Below are 16,899 nucleotides of genomic sequence, written 5' to 3' on the forward strand. Positions count from 1 at the left end.
GCTGACAGGAGGGACTATGACCTGTCAGATAGAGCAGAAGCTCCAGAAAGAGGAAAAGAAAGAGAGATGTGAGATGACATGGCACAGCTATGAGGGTCCAGGAAACATAAATGGTAGTGGTGGTGAAATGAGCCTGTGCTTGGGCAGATGTCAAAAGGAGGGAGGAAGAAGCCTGAGGTAAAGAGAGGGGAGTGTAGGTGGTGGGACTGTGAAGGAGGGTAGGGAAGGATGGAAGGGGGAATGGGGTTAGTTGGCAGGAGGAAGGAAGAGACCAACCGCAACTTCAGGGCACAGGAGGACAAAGTGGGTGCCACATGTGGATCTTCGAAAGCCTATTCCAAATAAAGGAGTTGGAAGCTTATAATGGTGGGAAGCCAAAGGGCATCACTTGCTGCTTGGGGTAGAAAAGGCAAACTCGGCAGCAAGCATGCAGAGAGCAGCCCAGCTTTAACTAGTGGCATATCATGACCTTTCAGATGTGTGCACAGATATTGCATGGCCCATTGGGAAGGATAAAATGTTCTCTTTCTGCTGAAATGTCCATTTTTAGCCCAGACGGGCCATTGGTATCTTAAACATTTACTTACTGATGCAGGACTGATTATTTCCCATCTTAGTGTGTAAATTACATTATTTCAAGGAAAATAAAATTTATCTGTGGCAATATCAGTTGAGAAGCTTTGTTTTAAAACCATTGCAGCCTCCTGGAGCTGTTTGAACTTTGGGATGACAGAACCAATCATATTTGATGAATTAAAAGGCACAGTGTGCATGATGGAATCAAAGACACAGTAAAGGTGACTCCAGCCAGATTTAGGTTTAGAAATAACCACATAGTCCCTGCTATGTACACCACAAAACCAAGCTTCCTGGCCTCTTTTAACCTCACACATATACAGTCTATGCTGGTGGGGAATCTAGCCATAAACCAGCTTCCTCTGTAAGTCCCCACCTTAAAATTAGCCTAGCTTTTCCAGCACAAAACTTTCTAGATGGTTTTCCTTTTACAAGGATAAGCAATGAACCTTCTTGCTCACTAGCAACTGGACAATAAAATGTGACCACATATTAGATTTGAACTTTTCAGAGTAGCTTCCAGGATGGTTTTGCTGCTGGGCATGTTCATAAGACACCAGCAAGGTAAACTGTAATAGCAATAGCAATGACACTGGTGTAAAAGCAGTGACTATGTAAATAAGTGAATAGAATATGGGGCACTGAGTCATAAATGTTTGGGGGGAAAAAAACATGACACAAACTGGATGAAACATGTTATTAAAGAGTATGTTTTAGAGATGGTTCCGTGGACATTCTCCAAGAAGCTGCTGATTATCTTGTCCTACCAAACCAATGAGTGCGTAATTATAAAAAGCTTGCTTTTTAGCAAGTTTGCTTTTTCAGAGGTTGCTGTGAGTTTAGTAAAGAGAATAAATTAAACATCATGATAGATTTCTATAGTTACAGCTGTACACAAATACCTCCTATAACCTGCATTCAAAGGTGCGAACCTAAAAGAAAATCTGATGTCTAATTCATCATTCCATAAACCAGTCTGGCAGTCTTTGTAGAAAACCCAGACAAAAATCTAGTTCCTCTCATTTGAACGTGTTCTGCCATTAATGATAGGCAAGCAACAGCTGTAAAGCTAAGCCTAGACTAAACATCTGTGGTGTCTAAATTCTTAAAGTTTACCTAGTGGTCTCTTCTGCTCCAAGCTCCAACCCAAACTCCTTAAAAATCCTGTCAGAACATACCTAGTCTTAGTTCAAGCCTTAATTCCAGCTTGTTCTAGCAAGTCTGGCCCTGCAATTCATGCAATCCAGCAAAATCCTTCACTAAACATTCATCTTTAGCTGCTGATGCAGCTAAAAATTGTTACCCATTTCTTGCACACGGGTTACAGACTAGGTTGTGTAAATTTCTGCCATTTTATTACATTGAAAATCTCATTACCTGGTGAAGGTGTTTATTTCAGACCATGTTCACTGTATATGCAAAATAAAAAATGTATTGCTAGTTTTATCAAAGTCTTAGAAAGCTAATCAATGAAGTATTTTTAGTCAATTTACAATAACACTAGGACTTATAGTTCAAATTATACGTAGTTAAAATAAAGGATATGCAAACTTTCAGGTAACACCCATTTCCCTTGTGTTGTTTTTAACCTTCCACTGCTTCTCTGGGTTCTAGGCTCAATTCTGCAGTCTGGAATGGGCTGGCATGGTAAATCCTTTACCAGAAGGAGCATGATGTTGATATTAAAGGATTTTTTTCCTTCTTACTGTATAATCTGCTTGGAGTCAGTCTTATGGGTTTGTTAACAGACTCCTTCTCTGATGTACAAGCCAACATTGGCGTGTTTTACCCAAGTCAGTTATGCCTTTGTTCTCTTTGTTGTCCTCAAGACTGTTTTTTATCTTTCAAGGCTGTATTTGGGTAACTGACCACCTGAGAGTGGTTTTTTATTGCTGGGGCCTCCCATATCATCCTGTGCCTCTGCTTTCAAGGCCTCTTCTATCATCCCATGCCTTTACTCCTCTGCATAGCACATTATTGTACGGTCAGAGAGAGTTTGTTCTGCCCAATAGTACCCATAATGGTCACTGCTGCCTGTTAGTTACAAAAATACATAGAACTGTTAAAGCAAGAGCAGAATAGGGAACAGTCATCAGATCATTAAATAATTGTTGTCACATGCTAAACCAAACCTCTAGGGCATGCCAAGACAAGTCCGGATAAAGCCTGATGGGTCCTGAGGCTCATGGTGCTGGCTTGGCACAAAGGCTGTGGTCTCTTACAAGACACAACAACATCATTTTTACTGAGCCACAAAGATACATGTTCTAAACGTTCACCTACAGTCTCTTCCAGTGTAAATTTATAGCTAGTGCTGTAAAACTTAACTTCAATTTCACTCTTAACCTGTCTGTCCTGGCTGTAGCCCTAAGCTGGAGGCCTTTGTCACCCAAATCCCAAAGCCCTTCCCAGACCCAACACCTTCAAATCAAACCTCAGCTGCTCCTTGTTTGGGACTCAGCCCTCACAGTCCTCAGGTAGCTAATGTAGGTAATAGCTTTGCTGTTCTGCAACTAGCAGTATAAAATTTATCCAGCACCCCTGTCAGTCCAGGAACCTATCAGACCTAAGCAAAAGCAGAGCAGTCAGTGCCTCAGCTGAGTCAGGGCAAACCTGATCCTCTTCATCAGCACACGCTTGCAGGGCCCTGGCTGCACCCTAACCAGAGTTTCTGGGCTCAAAGCTGACTCAGGCACGATGTCCCAGGCAAAGGATCAGCTGGAAGCAGACCCATTGCATCACTTCCCAGACGTGTCTGTTGCTGCACAGGTGCAACATAGAGGCACACATGCAGGAAAGCCTGTCACAGCCCCTGGCATCCTGCTGAAGGCTGCTGTAATGTAGCTCCTGCAGAAGCTCCCAGATCACTTGGGCCTCCAGCCCATCTTCTCCTCCCATCGCCTCCTGTGTGCAGCTCTCAGAGTTGACAGTAGGGGGTATGAAATGTACAGGCATTGACTGCCAGGCTTCTTTTTCCATCGTGGAACAGCTTCTAACCTCTCATGCCGTGTATTTCCAGCAAGTATGTAGGGTTGTGAAGCCTGGTCTCGAAGCAGCTAATGATAATCTAAACGATAAACAGTAAATGCGAACCACAAAATACATTAATTATTTCCCTGCATTTTAGTGAAAGGAAAAGCTACTGAAAAGGTTCATCATACATAATATCTTTCACTGAGTCCTGAGTCACAGTATGAAATGTGGAATATCTATTATTAGGCCATTGATTTTTTTTTTTTTTTTTCCCATCAGGTCAATTTTAAAAGTTAAATAAAACATGGTTGTACAAGAAATGGCACACCTAGCTTGATTTCTAAAATATCTTAAATAACTGAAAAAGAAACTGAGGCTCAGCGATATGGTATTTGGTATATTCAAAATGTCAAGCTCAGGACATTTCAACCTACAGGTGCCTAATTAAAGGAGCAAGAAAAATAACTATAACCAGGAAATGTCCTGTAAAATTAACCTCTGTGTTATAAATAAAGATGAACCGGAGGAAATCTGAGAAGAATTCTTAACTTCCTGTCTAATGAGAAATAGACGAGAACTATAGAGGGAGAATTTTAGTTTTCCTATTTTGGGTAGCAATAAAGTAACAAAGATGTGACAGACTGCTTTTGTTTATGAGGTTAAGCTGACAGTCATTTTCAGCTGTGTTCACTTACAAGAGAAGGCACATTCTTTATTCCACTCATGGAAAACAGTTATATAAGAATGACCTGTATTAGAGTAGATTTTATGCTTTAGAGCAGTGCAAATTCAATATTCACCATCTACCTGAATTTAATTCATTATATGAATGGCTGCAACACACAGAGTGAGAACCTTGATGTGCAGTGTCACCAAACCAGAGCACTCTTTCATCTTATATCCAACATAAGACCCTGTGTATATCCTAGTTGCTGTCATCACAAAGCAGCTCTTTCATTTTATGTCAGAATTCCCTAGGCACACCAGACAAATTGGCTCACACAATGCTTCATGTGGATTTAACTAGATCACTGTAGTACTGGCACCTCTATTTTTCCTGTGCGTGAAACATTCTCTTTCAATGAATATCTTCTCTGTTCCTTATCTATAGCCACATTTTAGTGTTTTGATTAGCCTAAATCTGTCTCCAAACTAGAGCAGTAGTCCCATAGCTATGCACATCTCTCTGTGTGAGATTTTGACTCTTAAATGGCTCAAATAATCCATTTTCTTCCAAAACACTCTAGCCTATCTAGTGCCCTAGTCATCTGCTATTTTTACCCCCACAACTGCAGTAAAAGGCACCATTAAACATGACAGTATGTTAATTCATGTGATCATGTTCATAAAACAGCCCTGCTGAAGCCAAGAAGACAAAATAAATTTAAGCTGGACTGTCACCATGCCGTGTAGATCAGGCTTCAACAACTGAGGCTGCTTTTGCTTAGAGCTCTAGCTCTAGCTCAAGTGGGCTAAATATTATGGTGGGCTGAACATTGCTCGTGTGCAATGAATTATTCTTTGTCTTCCTTTCAAATGCTTTCAAGTATACATAGCTTTTCTCATATTCTTGTTAGAAAATAAGTAACACTTTCTGGTTTGAGACATCTAAACCTTTTTAAAATTCTGTATTTCACATAAAGTGAAATAATTTTACATATTTCTATTAACCTAAAAAAAAAGCTTATTTTTACAAGTAAAATTCTCTTAAAACCAAGCATTTCTGATCAAAAGAAAATGTATTTCTGATTTAAAGAAAGCTGCACTAGGATACATTTTTTTTAAGTTATGCATGACCAGCTTTTTTGCTTATCAGGGAGGAATGAAGCACCAAGAGCAAGCAAGCAGGAATGCAGAAATTACATCCACTAAAGCAAAGCACAAATAAGGTTGACAGCTGCATATTCTACTCTGAGTTAAGGGTCTTCAGTTGTCAGATGTTGTCTACGCTAGGCAAAATAAGCACAATCATAAAAGAAGTGTGCTAAAATAAGGCAGTATATAATTTGGTGGATGTCAAAATTTAACATTAGATATCTAAGACTTCCAATATTTTGAACAAGAAGTTTTGCCATGAATGTTTTTAATCTAGATGGTACTACTTAGTTGCTGTCTGTGAACACATACTTCATTTGCTTCAATGTAGTTCTACTGACAGGTCGATGTGTACTCTTTTACCTGACTGAGATGCTGCTCTGAGAAGGACACTTGATTTCTATTTCAAGATGCTTTCTGTCCCTGTAGATCTTTTTCCAGTACTGCATTATATTGGTTAACTGCAAAGAAAGCTTTCCATGTACATGTTTTTGTATTTTTGTATGGTCCTCAGCAGTCTCTGTGGTCTCTTTATCCCTGTTAAGTTTTCCAAAAGACTCAGCAAAGAGACAGAAGTAAATCTATATCCGTCAGTGTGACCCAGAGATAATAAGACAAAATTTCCCTCCTGTCTCACTAATGGAATACTGCAGGAGGGATATTAAATAGTGCTTACAGCAGCTCTTACTGTAGCTTGCTGTTATGTATGAGTATTCATTCCTGGTCATAATATGCAGCACAGTTGAGAATCAAAAAAATTATTCATAAAGTGGCATGGATGAAATCTAGTAGCTTTTCAATAGTGCTGGGACAAATGTTCTGTACTAACTGGGGAACTAGAGCATATTGTGTTGAGTGAGCATCAGAAGTGATCAAAGACTCCCATCCTCAGCACATGTGATGCACACCTGGAGCATCTCTGAATTTCCTATCCAAGACCAGGCTGAACACACGAAGTGAGAGACCCCTCTGCTTGACAGACCTGCTGTATTACATAGGCCATTGTCAAGGAGATTAGGTTTGATAGTTTAGGATGTAAGAACATAATTTAAATAGACACTGGTAAAGAAGAATTGCCATACACCTTTTCTTTATTGTTTGAAGAAAAAATGCAGAGAAATACATGCTTTCCATCACTGGGTGTGGAGCACTAAATAAAGCACATGAACACTGAAGGCTCATAGATCTAGATTCTATGATTTCTTCGCTAATCAAAGGGACTCCATCACTGAGCCATTTCTCTGCATTTGGTTCATGCAGCTGGAAGTTTTTAGCTTAGTATTCAGCAAGACTGGGCATAGAGGGGGATGTTTTAGCTCTAATGGGCTGAAATATCATGCTGCATCTAGTTCATGCTAGAATTTTTGCAATGGGATATACTAAAATAATAATTCACTGCTGTTTTCTGCAATTTGTTCTTGGTGAACTGCATGTGTGTGGCTGGAAGTAATTTCTTTTAGTTATTTCTAAGGTCTCCCAAGTTTGTATTGTTTTCAGAACTAAGATCAAAACTGTTTATACAAAAAAAATTAGTAATTTGGTATGTGAAATTTTGCCTCAGTGTCCTTTGCTATAAGGTCACAACAAAGATATAAAGATGGAGGAAAAAAGTGTATTTGCAAGTATTAAAACACTGGACTTGGACTATTTGAAAAAACTGAGCTACTGTGAAGCTCTTTTGGACCAACTACAAAAATTAAAAATACTGCTGGTCTTCTCATTTAGCTCTTCTGAAAAGAATAGCAATGTTTTGTCACTGCTGTAGTGATTTTCATCTGTATGGATGTTAAGTAATGAGTTCCCATTAAACCGAGATATCTTTTTTCTGTCACAGGAAAAACTGAGGCCCAGGTTAAGTGTTCCCCACTTTCCTGATCTGCCTCTCTGAGGTAGCTCAGATTGCTTGCAAAAGTCATCCTTCCTTAAGGATGTAGGTGTTGAAAAATCGATACTAGATTATGTTCTTTGCTATTAGCCTGAGGAGCTTTTTCTATTTCCCAGACCTTACTAATGTGCTGTTGTATAGAGGTCATCTTTCTGCCAAATTGCTGAATAATCCAGCAGGGTGCAGGGCTGAGTTCCCTCTCCACAAGCAGAGAGCCAAAAGTAAAAGTCACTTCTGGGATACAGATAAGAAAACTTAGTTCACTTTTTTCACTTCTACATCAAAAAGATAAGCAAATTGAAGAATATTAAGTGAGGGGCAGCAAAAAAGATTCACAGACTGAGGAGACTGATGTAGGTTGTAAAATAAATAATGTCAAACACATACTTTTGAGGTTTCCTGATTGAAAGAAGACAGTGTGTACTTTTTATTGCTTTGTTGTTCTGGTTTGGTTTTCTTTAAATGCATATTGCAATGGCCACTAGATGAGCTGGAAACAAATTTCTGCAGATGTTGGTCTTTGTAATTCCATTTTAATTCAGGTCATTTCAGCCAAGAACTAAAATCTAGGCATTACTCACTGACACAACTTACACATTTAACAATACTAGATGACCAGAATTCAAGTGGAGTTACAGTTTTGTTGCATTTTTTAAGGTTGGGCCAATTTCCTTTTTCTGTCTTACTAGAAATAAAGATTAAATTAAAAATTATCCATTTAAATAAATATAAAAGTCTATCCACATAACAGCCTATACGTATTTAGAAGGTATACACTAAGAAATTTTAGGAATTGTTATACATTAAATAGCTTTGTTTAAGCTCATCATTTTCCCACAGGCTTGAATGAAACCATATTATGGATGGAGAGAGCAGAGTTTCAAGGCTGGAACCTACATACATTGGTTATAGCTACTATTCACATAGTTGCCAACCTTGTGTGATGGAAATGACCCAAGGCACTGCCATCTCTTTTGTCCTTGTACTATCATTTTAGTTAGGAAACAGCCAAATAGGCCACTTGTGTAGATTATATAATTTTGTCCCAGTCATAAATAGGACAAACACAGGAGTCCCTTTGGCACTCTTCATGATGACTTTTTCCGTCTGTGTCATTCTGTCTGGGGAGCTTTCATTGCTCATTAGTTGGTTTTTTTTCACTTTTTTTCCCAAAATTTTTATGTTTATTCTTTGTGCCTCTTGTATTTACATAGAGTTACATTGGAATAAAACTCAGACCTCCGATACAACAGAGTACACTTTTATTATGAAAAACTGTTTCCTTCCAGGCACCCCACCATCCTGCATTACCTAATGTTGCACTTTCTTGGTGTTTTTGCTTTTCTTGCAAGAAGGGCTTTAATTCCTGAAGCAGAATCAAACCTGTGGTACCTAACATGTCATGTTGTCAGCTGGGTTAACCTGACTCCTCCTTCGCCCTCCCTTTTGCTTTACCTGTCTTTGTGCATTTGCAGCACAGCTTGATGCTCCGACAAGAGCTCTGCCCGCCTCTCAGGACAGGGAGCAGCAGGGAGAATGCAGCCTGTGCTGCTGCTGGATGTAGGAAGAGCCTCCAGGATGGCACATGCTTCAGCTGCTGCCACCAACCCCATCATCCTGCAGTTCAGGATGTAACCCAACACATGTGCTGTGCTCACTGGGACAAAACAGTCTGTGTTTTGAAGCAGAAATTCTGCATCTCTCACAAAGTCCAGCCTACCTGGCACTGCAGTCACTCCTGTCTGTTTCTTGTGGGTAAATGGTTGTCACTTCAGTGCAGACATCATGTCCCAGTGCAACCTTTCAGTAATGTGCCCACAGGTGCTTTTCTCTCTCTTTGCAGGGGTATGTAGTAGATGAACATGCAGCCATGCAGGCTCGATGGGAGGAAGCATCTAGAGAAACAATCAAGAAGACAACCAAGCCATGCCCCAACTGCAATATTCCAGTAGAAAAGAATGGTAAGTTTATTAGATATCTTGTACTTAACTGTCTTTTAAAATTCATTTTACAGTATAAAAGTATGAATGTGCAGGTGTACATATGCATAATATTATTCCAAGAGGGGGAGAGCACAAAAGGCTTGAATAATTCCCTGTGTCATTTTATCTAAATTATCTTGAAAACACTAAGCCTAAATCACTTAGTTCTAAAACCACGAATTAAGCCTCACAAAATGCCCAGGTATTTTGTAGGTAGGGAAAATGAGGCATTGGATGTAGCATTCATATGACTGGATATCCAGCTAGTTGTCTAGATTTTCCATTGTCACTGGGAAAAATAGGCATTTGTAGGGTAAAACTCATGTCACGATGAAGCAGAACACATGTCTGATGTAGGCCAGAAAAATCACACCTAAAAGTGAGTTGTGAAGAATTAGTCCTGCTGTAGATGTCTACACAGTATATGGCTGAATTTAGGTGAGATTAAGGTGAGATTTAGGTGAGATTATGGCATATTCAGCCATATGGCCATGGTAGAAGAGCATGTTAGAGGAAGCAACATGAGTCCTGACAAACAGTTTGCATTAATCAACGCTTACCATGTAGGAAGAAGAGTAATCTGCTGGCACTGGGATGTTTAAAATGAAGAACAGGAATGGTAAATAGGCTATACTTTATAGGTTAATGCTGTTCCAAGACTTAATTGTATTTATGTTAATTAATAAAAATACATTAACATGATTGCCTAAATATTATATAAACATTTAGAGGATGATTCCCAATTTTGTGGCATTCACATGGGACACTGAAAACACCAAATAAGGCACTATGAACTGCAAGGGGAGAACACTTCAAGCAGTGACACTGCAGAAATATTACTGGGCTTCGAAGAAATAGGACAAAATCCTGAAATCTGGGGTTTGATGAAAGAAAAGAAGGCAGTTGGCAGATGGAAAGTGGGAGACACCTTCAAGCACAAGAAGAAAAGGAAAGAAAGCTTGAATTCAAGAGTGAGACAAGACTTGGCATAGCGTAGAGAGCAAACTGGGCAGCAACAGAGAGATAACAGAAGGCTGGGTCAAAAAATTATTTACAGATTTGTAGAACAGACTGAAAACCAGAAGTTTTAATCTGATTAGAGATAGACAAATTATAATGGTGACTATTTATATTCAACAGCTTGTGCACAGCCAAATAGAAAACCCCTTCTGGTTAGGCTTGAAGGAGTGGTAGGACCTTTACTTTGTCTCAGACTCTGCTACAAAATCTTTACTGGTAAATTATAGACAGTTGTCATTTGTCACAAACAGGATATCCCTATTTGACACCATTCACACAAGTCCCATTAATGTTTAAGGAAGTTGTTTGTAAAAATCAAAGAGGAAATAAAGGCAGTTATAATTTTTATTTTGAACCATGAGCAGGAAAAGACCTTTTGTTGCTTATAGCCTGACCCAAGTCAGAACTGTGCCTCGTAATGCAAAATGCCAAAGCCACGGTAGCAGGCTAGAAACACACTGGAATTGGCTGATTGTGCTACCATTCAGAAAAACCTTGATAGGTTGGAGAGATGGTCAGAGAGGAACCATCTGAAACTCAGCAAAGGCAAATGCAGGGTCCTGCACTGGGGGAAAAATAACCCCAGGAACTGGCACAGGCTGGGGGCTGACCTACTAGAAATCAGCTCTGCAGAGAAGGACCTGGGGGTCCTGGAGGAAAACAAGCATCCGTGAGCCAGCATTGTGTCCCTGTAGCCAAGAAGGCCAATGGAATCCTGGGGTGCAGCAGGAAGAGCATTGGCAGCAGGTCAAGGGAGGTGATCCTGCCCCTCTACTCAGCCCCGGTGAGGCACATCTGGAGTGCTGTGTCCAGCTCTGGGCTCCTCAGGACAAGAGAGACGTGGAGCTCCTGGAGCAGCTCCAGTGGAGGGTAACAAAGATGATTAAGGGACTGGAGCATCTCTCTTACGAGGAAAGGCTGAGGGAGCTGGGCCTGTCCAGCCTCAGGAAGAGACACTGAGAGGGGACCTCATCAATGTCTGTGAGTATCTGAAGGGAGGTGCCAAGAGGATGGAGCCAGGCTCTGCTCAGTGGTGCCCAGCAATAGGACAGGAGGCAATGGGCAGAAACTGATGCACAGGAAGTTCCACCTGAACATGAGGAAGAACTTCTTTACTGTGTGGATGACTGAGCACTGGAAAAAATTCCCCAGAGAGGTTGTGAAGTCTCCCTCACTGGAGATATTTAAAATCCATCTGGATACAATCCTGTGCAATGTCTTCTGGGATGACCCTGCTTGAGCAGGGAGGCTGGACCAGCTGACTCAATGTGGTCCCTTCCAACCTTACCTATTCCATGAGTCTGTGATTCCAATGAAGGACTACAAAGATTATAAAAAGAACTGTGTAAATAAATAGACATGGGAGGAGTGAAGAAAACAGGGACAAATTCTTCTCATGGTGCCCACTGAAAAACAGACAACCACGTGCGCAAATTGAAACACAGAAATTCCATTTAAACATAAGAAAATACTTTTACTGTGTGGGTGGTTGAAGACTGAACATGTTGCCCAGGAAGCGTTTCCATTCTAGGATACATTTGAAATGCAACTGGATGCAATCCTGAGCACCCTACTTTAGCTGCCCTGCTTTGAGCAGTGGGTTTTGGACTGGATGATCTCTAAAGGGTCACTCCCACCTCAGTGATTCTGTCACTTTGCAAATTAAAGCATGAAGCTTAAATGGTGCAGTGTTTGCCTTCTTCTTTGGTCATGGGTACTGCATGTGCCAGCTTCTAGGCTGCCATTTGTAAACTTAAAGAAGCACTTCAGAGCTGCCTACGTACAGCTGCAGTTAAGAGACTGACAACTGTACCTGAGGTCTGCCAGCAGTCCTCATTTGGGAGGAGTACACTGACTCCACTCAGAAGAATAATTCTGCTTTCCTTCCACAAATGTTCCGTGGACACTGTCTTTTACAAGGGACAGTGACAATGCCAATAACTTTTCTGTAGTTTCTAGATGCCAATAACTTTCCTGTAATAGCTGAAGTGAAAGAGAGAAACACTTTCCCACAGCTCAGTCCCCAGTCCGAGTGAGTTTAAACACACATCCATATCTCGCAGAGGACTGCTGTACTCACAGAGCTTTAGGTCACGTTGCTTGAGGCACTCTCCACTCTTGACTGCTGATCTCAGCTGCCATGTAGCAGAGAATAACATGATTTATGTAGCTTAGCAGGGAGGGCACATGTTTGACAGAGGTTACCAGGACTGAGACGAGTTTTACCCAGTGACGGCTTAATCGAAACTGTAGGAGAAGACTGGATCTAAACTTTAAATAAACTGTAACATGGAAGCTGGCCATTTGTATGTTTACATTTAAATAAGATAAAAATCTTTCTGGCACATTGCATTTCTTACACAAAGATATAAACTGACAAATATACCTTGCTATCACAAGTAGTTTCCTCTCTCTGTCAGGTGAAGCAGACAGGCCTATTTTAACAAACCAGTTGTTGTTTGTTTTTGCCTTCTGAGAAACATTCTGGAGTGGCATTTATAAAAAAGGTGCTGTAAGGGTAGCAGCTCGAACAGTAGGGAGCACACACTCCCTGTACCTCCCCCATCACCATTTGGAGTCAAACCAAGATGACATTTCAGCATTTCTTCATACTGCATGCTTTTCTCTCAGTTTGAATTATACAAAAGATCTCTTTGTGTGGTAAGCAACATAATTTCCATTTGAAGTGTATTTCTGTAATGTTAATGTTTTATATATTACAAAATAAACTTTTGATCAAGGTTGTGAGCAGAGAAATTAAAGCTGCTGTCATGGTATGAAGAAGTAAAAAACCCAACATGCAAGAAGCATTGATATGATCAAAGGCTGCTTCAGATACTAAAAAGGTCAAATCAAATTATTAATGTCATTTTTGTATAATCAGGAGTCAGACACCAAAGCCTGTACCTTCTGATTTACTAACTTTGCAAATCTTGCAGTTGTTGAATCCAAATTCAAAAAATAATTTAATTTTGTTTATCTTATGGCTCACAGCTGGACTAGTATAGAGTAACCTTGAGGAGATATCTCCATGACTGCTTTGAGATGCCACAGATTATCATTTCTTTTCCCTATCCCTAGCATAGTCTTTTTTAGTTTCCACCTACCCCTGCAGTCCCTCAAGTGAAAAAAGCACATTAAAGCCCAGTAAGAGAGGAGTAGCGAGTTTTAGAAAGCCCAGGGAAATATTCTTCAGGTTTGTACTTTTCTTTTATTAAATAATTTAGTTAGTTGGTAAATTAATGTCTAAGAAAGTCGATTTTAATGCTCTTAATTGCTGATTAACATCTCTAAGTGTTTGCCAAGTACCGAAGCCATTCTGTTGCTATTTTGCAGGTGGCTGCATGCACATGAAATGTCCTCGCCCTCAGTGCAGATTTGAGTGGTGCTGGAACTGTGGCCTGGAGTGGAACAGAACCTGCATGGGAGATCACTGGTTTGACTAGCAGTGCTGAGGCCAGCTCATGTTGCTGCTAAAGCTTGTTTTCATCAGGGCCAAATTCTGAACCTGTTGCTTAAACAAAATTCCCAGTGGTTTTAGGGACACAGAGTTCAGAAGTTGGCCTAGTTTGTTCGGTTTTTGCTTTATTGCATATGCAATCATACCAAAATCACATTGAAGTTATGCCAAGGCTTTTAAATCCACTAAGTAAAAAGAATAATTGTTTTAATGGACAGAGTTGCTCATCATGGTACAAAGAAGGGTAAATTACTACTTTTTGAACTTGTGCCGTCTGGAGAATAGGTAGCATTACCATGAAGAACCTTACTTGACATTTGTAGTCAGGAATCCATAGCTCTTGCAGGAGGGAGCAGCCTGCATACGTGTGTGTGTGTCCGAGTGTGTGAGCATCAAGGGGGGACAGAAGATGTTTCCTACACCATCTGCTTTTTTTCTTTGACCACTTCTTTGCTCATTCAGCACAATTTTTGATTTCGAGGCAGTATATCTTAACAGAATTTTTGGCAGAGGGAAGACTGTGGCTCTTAAGTTTTTTCTCAGGGTTTCTTCCTAACAGGCTTTCTGTAGGGGTTTTGCTTTCAAAAGAAATTCTCATGGAAACACCCAGCTTTATGTCATGCTTATGCTTGTGTATTTGTGACATACAACACAAAGCCCGCCTAGCTACTCATTATAGACCTTGTTACCATGGGAAGATTAGCTAAGGATGCAGTTTCAGCCCTATCTGTGACTGTTGCTACAGTGGTGACTGCATCCAATTAAATGTTGTGCAAGCTACACTCACAGGGCTTCATTTTTCTTGTACTTACGGAATGCTTTGGATATGGCAAAGTGAGGCAGTAGGAGACTTCTCAGGGCTTTTCTCCACCATGATTCTCCTAAGCTGAATTAGAATATGGGCATGATTCTGAAAATTTATTTGTTGCTCTAATGGTGTGGGGCAGAGGGACAGCTTCGTTTTACAATGTTAACACCGTGAGTAAAGTTTAATAGCGTTTCTAAGTCTGAACAGTTTTACTGTTTGTGATCTTTACACTGATGTTTTATTCTGAAATGAAATGGGTTATGTCCACATCCAACACACCATGTAAGGATTTGCACAATTTAGTTTTGGAAAAAAAAACGCACAATAAATAAAGTGGTCAAAATGTTAAACTTTATTTCTTTTTTTCATTTGAATACGAAGTGAGTACAAAAATGTTGGGTGGGTCATGCATTGCCTTGACTGATTCAAACTCCCAGCTGAGAGGCTAGCCCTTTGATCAAGACAATGTTAGCACAAAATAAATTCCACAATCATGGTCTTCCTTTTATCAAGTTTGAACTAATATTTTGTATGGCATGACTGTAGAGCCCTGAAAATATGGGTGTGCCTCATATCAGTGCAGAACATGAACCTTGAGGCATAAAAAAAAATCCCAGGCTCACTAGAAAAAATGTCGAATTGCTAAAACCAGTGGAATATTCATCTGTCTAAACTGGAAGTGACATTAAAAGTGTGAGGAAACAAAAGAGTAAATGGCATGAGGTACCAAAAATGAGAGAGTGTACTGGTAGAATTAAGAAAATGAGAAAGAAAGGAAGGGGCAATGAGAAGACAATGGACATTTCCTAAAGGTAATTATCCTGTTTGGCACTGCTGAACTAAAATTTATATAGAAGTAGCTACATTGAAGTGTAGGAGTGCAATTGAATGCCACAATGGAGCTCATTTAAGTACTTTGTCTTAACAAGGATATTTTACTGTGAACTCTGATTATCTCACGATTTGATTTCCTATATCTGGGTCTATTTTATAATTTATATGGCTTGTTTCCAACAGGCTAGGGAAAAAGTAACAGTGCTAAATTTTACTTTGATCATGTGTTACCTGGGAGTTCATCACTGTATTTCATATTTAAAAACATTCAGAATTAAAGAAGTCTGAATCTCCCTTTTTTTTAAGCGTCTTTCTTATTTAGGATGAAGAAGTCATTCACTCTAAGGCAGTTTCACTGATTTAGAGCCTGATCTAACATGTTAATGTTTTAATTGTTAGGTAGAAACACATGATTTACACCCCTGGATCAAGGTCCATTGAAGTCAATGGACTATAGACTGTCTACTGTATTTCTTTCTGGCCTAGGAAGGGCATGACAGGAGTGAGTCATAAGGCTAGAATAGAAACATCTCTTTCTTGGAAGAACTTGTCAGAGAACGGGATTATGAGCATTCATCTGAGACGTAAGCAAGGGCAGGAAAGGAGAATAAAGAAAGGAGTTCCAGCATTGGCTCAATGTGTGTTGCATCACACAGCCCAGAGTTTGCACTCTGCCAAAAACAAATGTGTATTCTGCCGAATTTAACAGAACATGTCCTGATCTTCTCTGTGTTAGTACTATATGTCTCCATGCATACATGCACAAACTTTGAGATGGTACAGGCTGTTAATCTGATTTCTCTTTATTGTAGGGTTGTCATCATTTCCACAATTTAAAGGGCATGAAAATTCAGGATTAATGCTCTGCTGACACTGTAAGAACACTGGAATTCCTATAGAGATGTGTGAATTGAACCTAAAATGTCCTGCAGTGGTAACTTTTTTTTGCATGGAAAGTGCCATTTAAAAAAAAATATATATAAAACACCTTTTAAAAATCCTATTTATTTTGTAATTTGAAGCAAAACCAGACAGAACAAACCAAGTTGTCAGTGTCTATTCAGACTGCTCCTCTTATTTCAACTCTGAAATATCAGAGTGAAATTCACCTCACTCAATTTTAGCTCTCTGGTTGGTTCAGTAGCTTCTGAAGCTTGTTGTGCATGTGTATGGTGCAGCCTGCTGAGTTTTTAGTACAATTGCTCATGGCTAGAGGTGTGGCGGCAACATCCCTGCCAGAGACTGGGTGCAGCTCCTGACAGGATGCACCAGACCTGTCCTGTGTGCTCCTGCACACTCTTGGCTCGGTTGATGCATGAAGAGGGGAATCTTCCTTTTTTTAAAACTTTTTAAAGCACTGGCATTGCTTGCTAGCATTCCTGAAGCAAGCCTTGGCAAACCCTTCCTCAGGATTGGCACGCACATCTCTGGAAGTGGTCCTGGGCAGCCGTGGAGGGTTAATGAAGAGAAACAGGACTCAAGCATGAAAGAAGGTAACAAACCTGAGGGCTTAAGAGATCTCGAGAGCCTGTGGGTTTATGATCTG

General features: G+C 40.1%; 1 protein-coding gene across 2 annotated transcripts in view; it reads left to right on the plus strand.

Moving 5' to 3' along the window:
• Nucleotides 1-14,869, plus strand: part of PRKN (parkin RBR E3 ubiquitin protein ligase) — a 696,970-nt gene extending 682,101 nt beyond the window's left edge. For both annotated transcript variants that reach the window (XM_048296680.1, XM_048296679.1), the window contains 2 exons: nucleotides 9,093-9,210; nucleotides 13,588-14,869. In XM_048296680.1, the coding sequence (XP_048152637.1) occupies nucleotides 9,093-9,210; nucleotides 13,588-13,697 (228 nt within the window). In that variant the 3' untranslated portion in view covers nucleotides 13,698-14,869. The remainder of the gene's footprint in view (nucleotides 1-9,092; nucleotides 9,211-13,587) is intronic.
• The last annotated feature ends 2,030 nt before the right edge of the window (nucleotides 14,870-16,899 follow it).

Source organism: Corvus hawaiiensis, chromosome 3, assembly GCF_020740725.1.
Source record: "Corvus hawaiiensis isolate bCorHaw1 chromosome 3, bCorHaw1.pri.cur, whole genome shotgun sequence".
Taxonomy (NCBI): domain Eukaryota; kingdom Metazoa; phylum Chordata; class Aves; order Passeriformes; family Corvidae; genus Corvus; species Corvus hawaiiensis.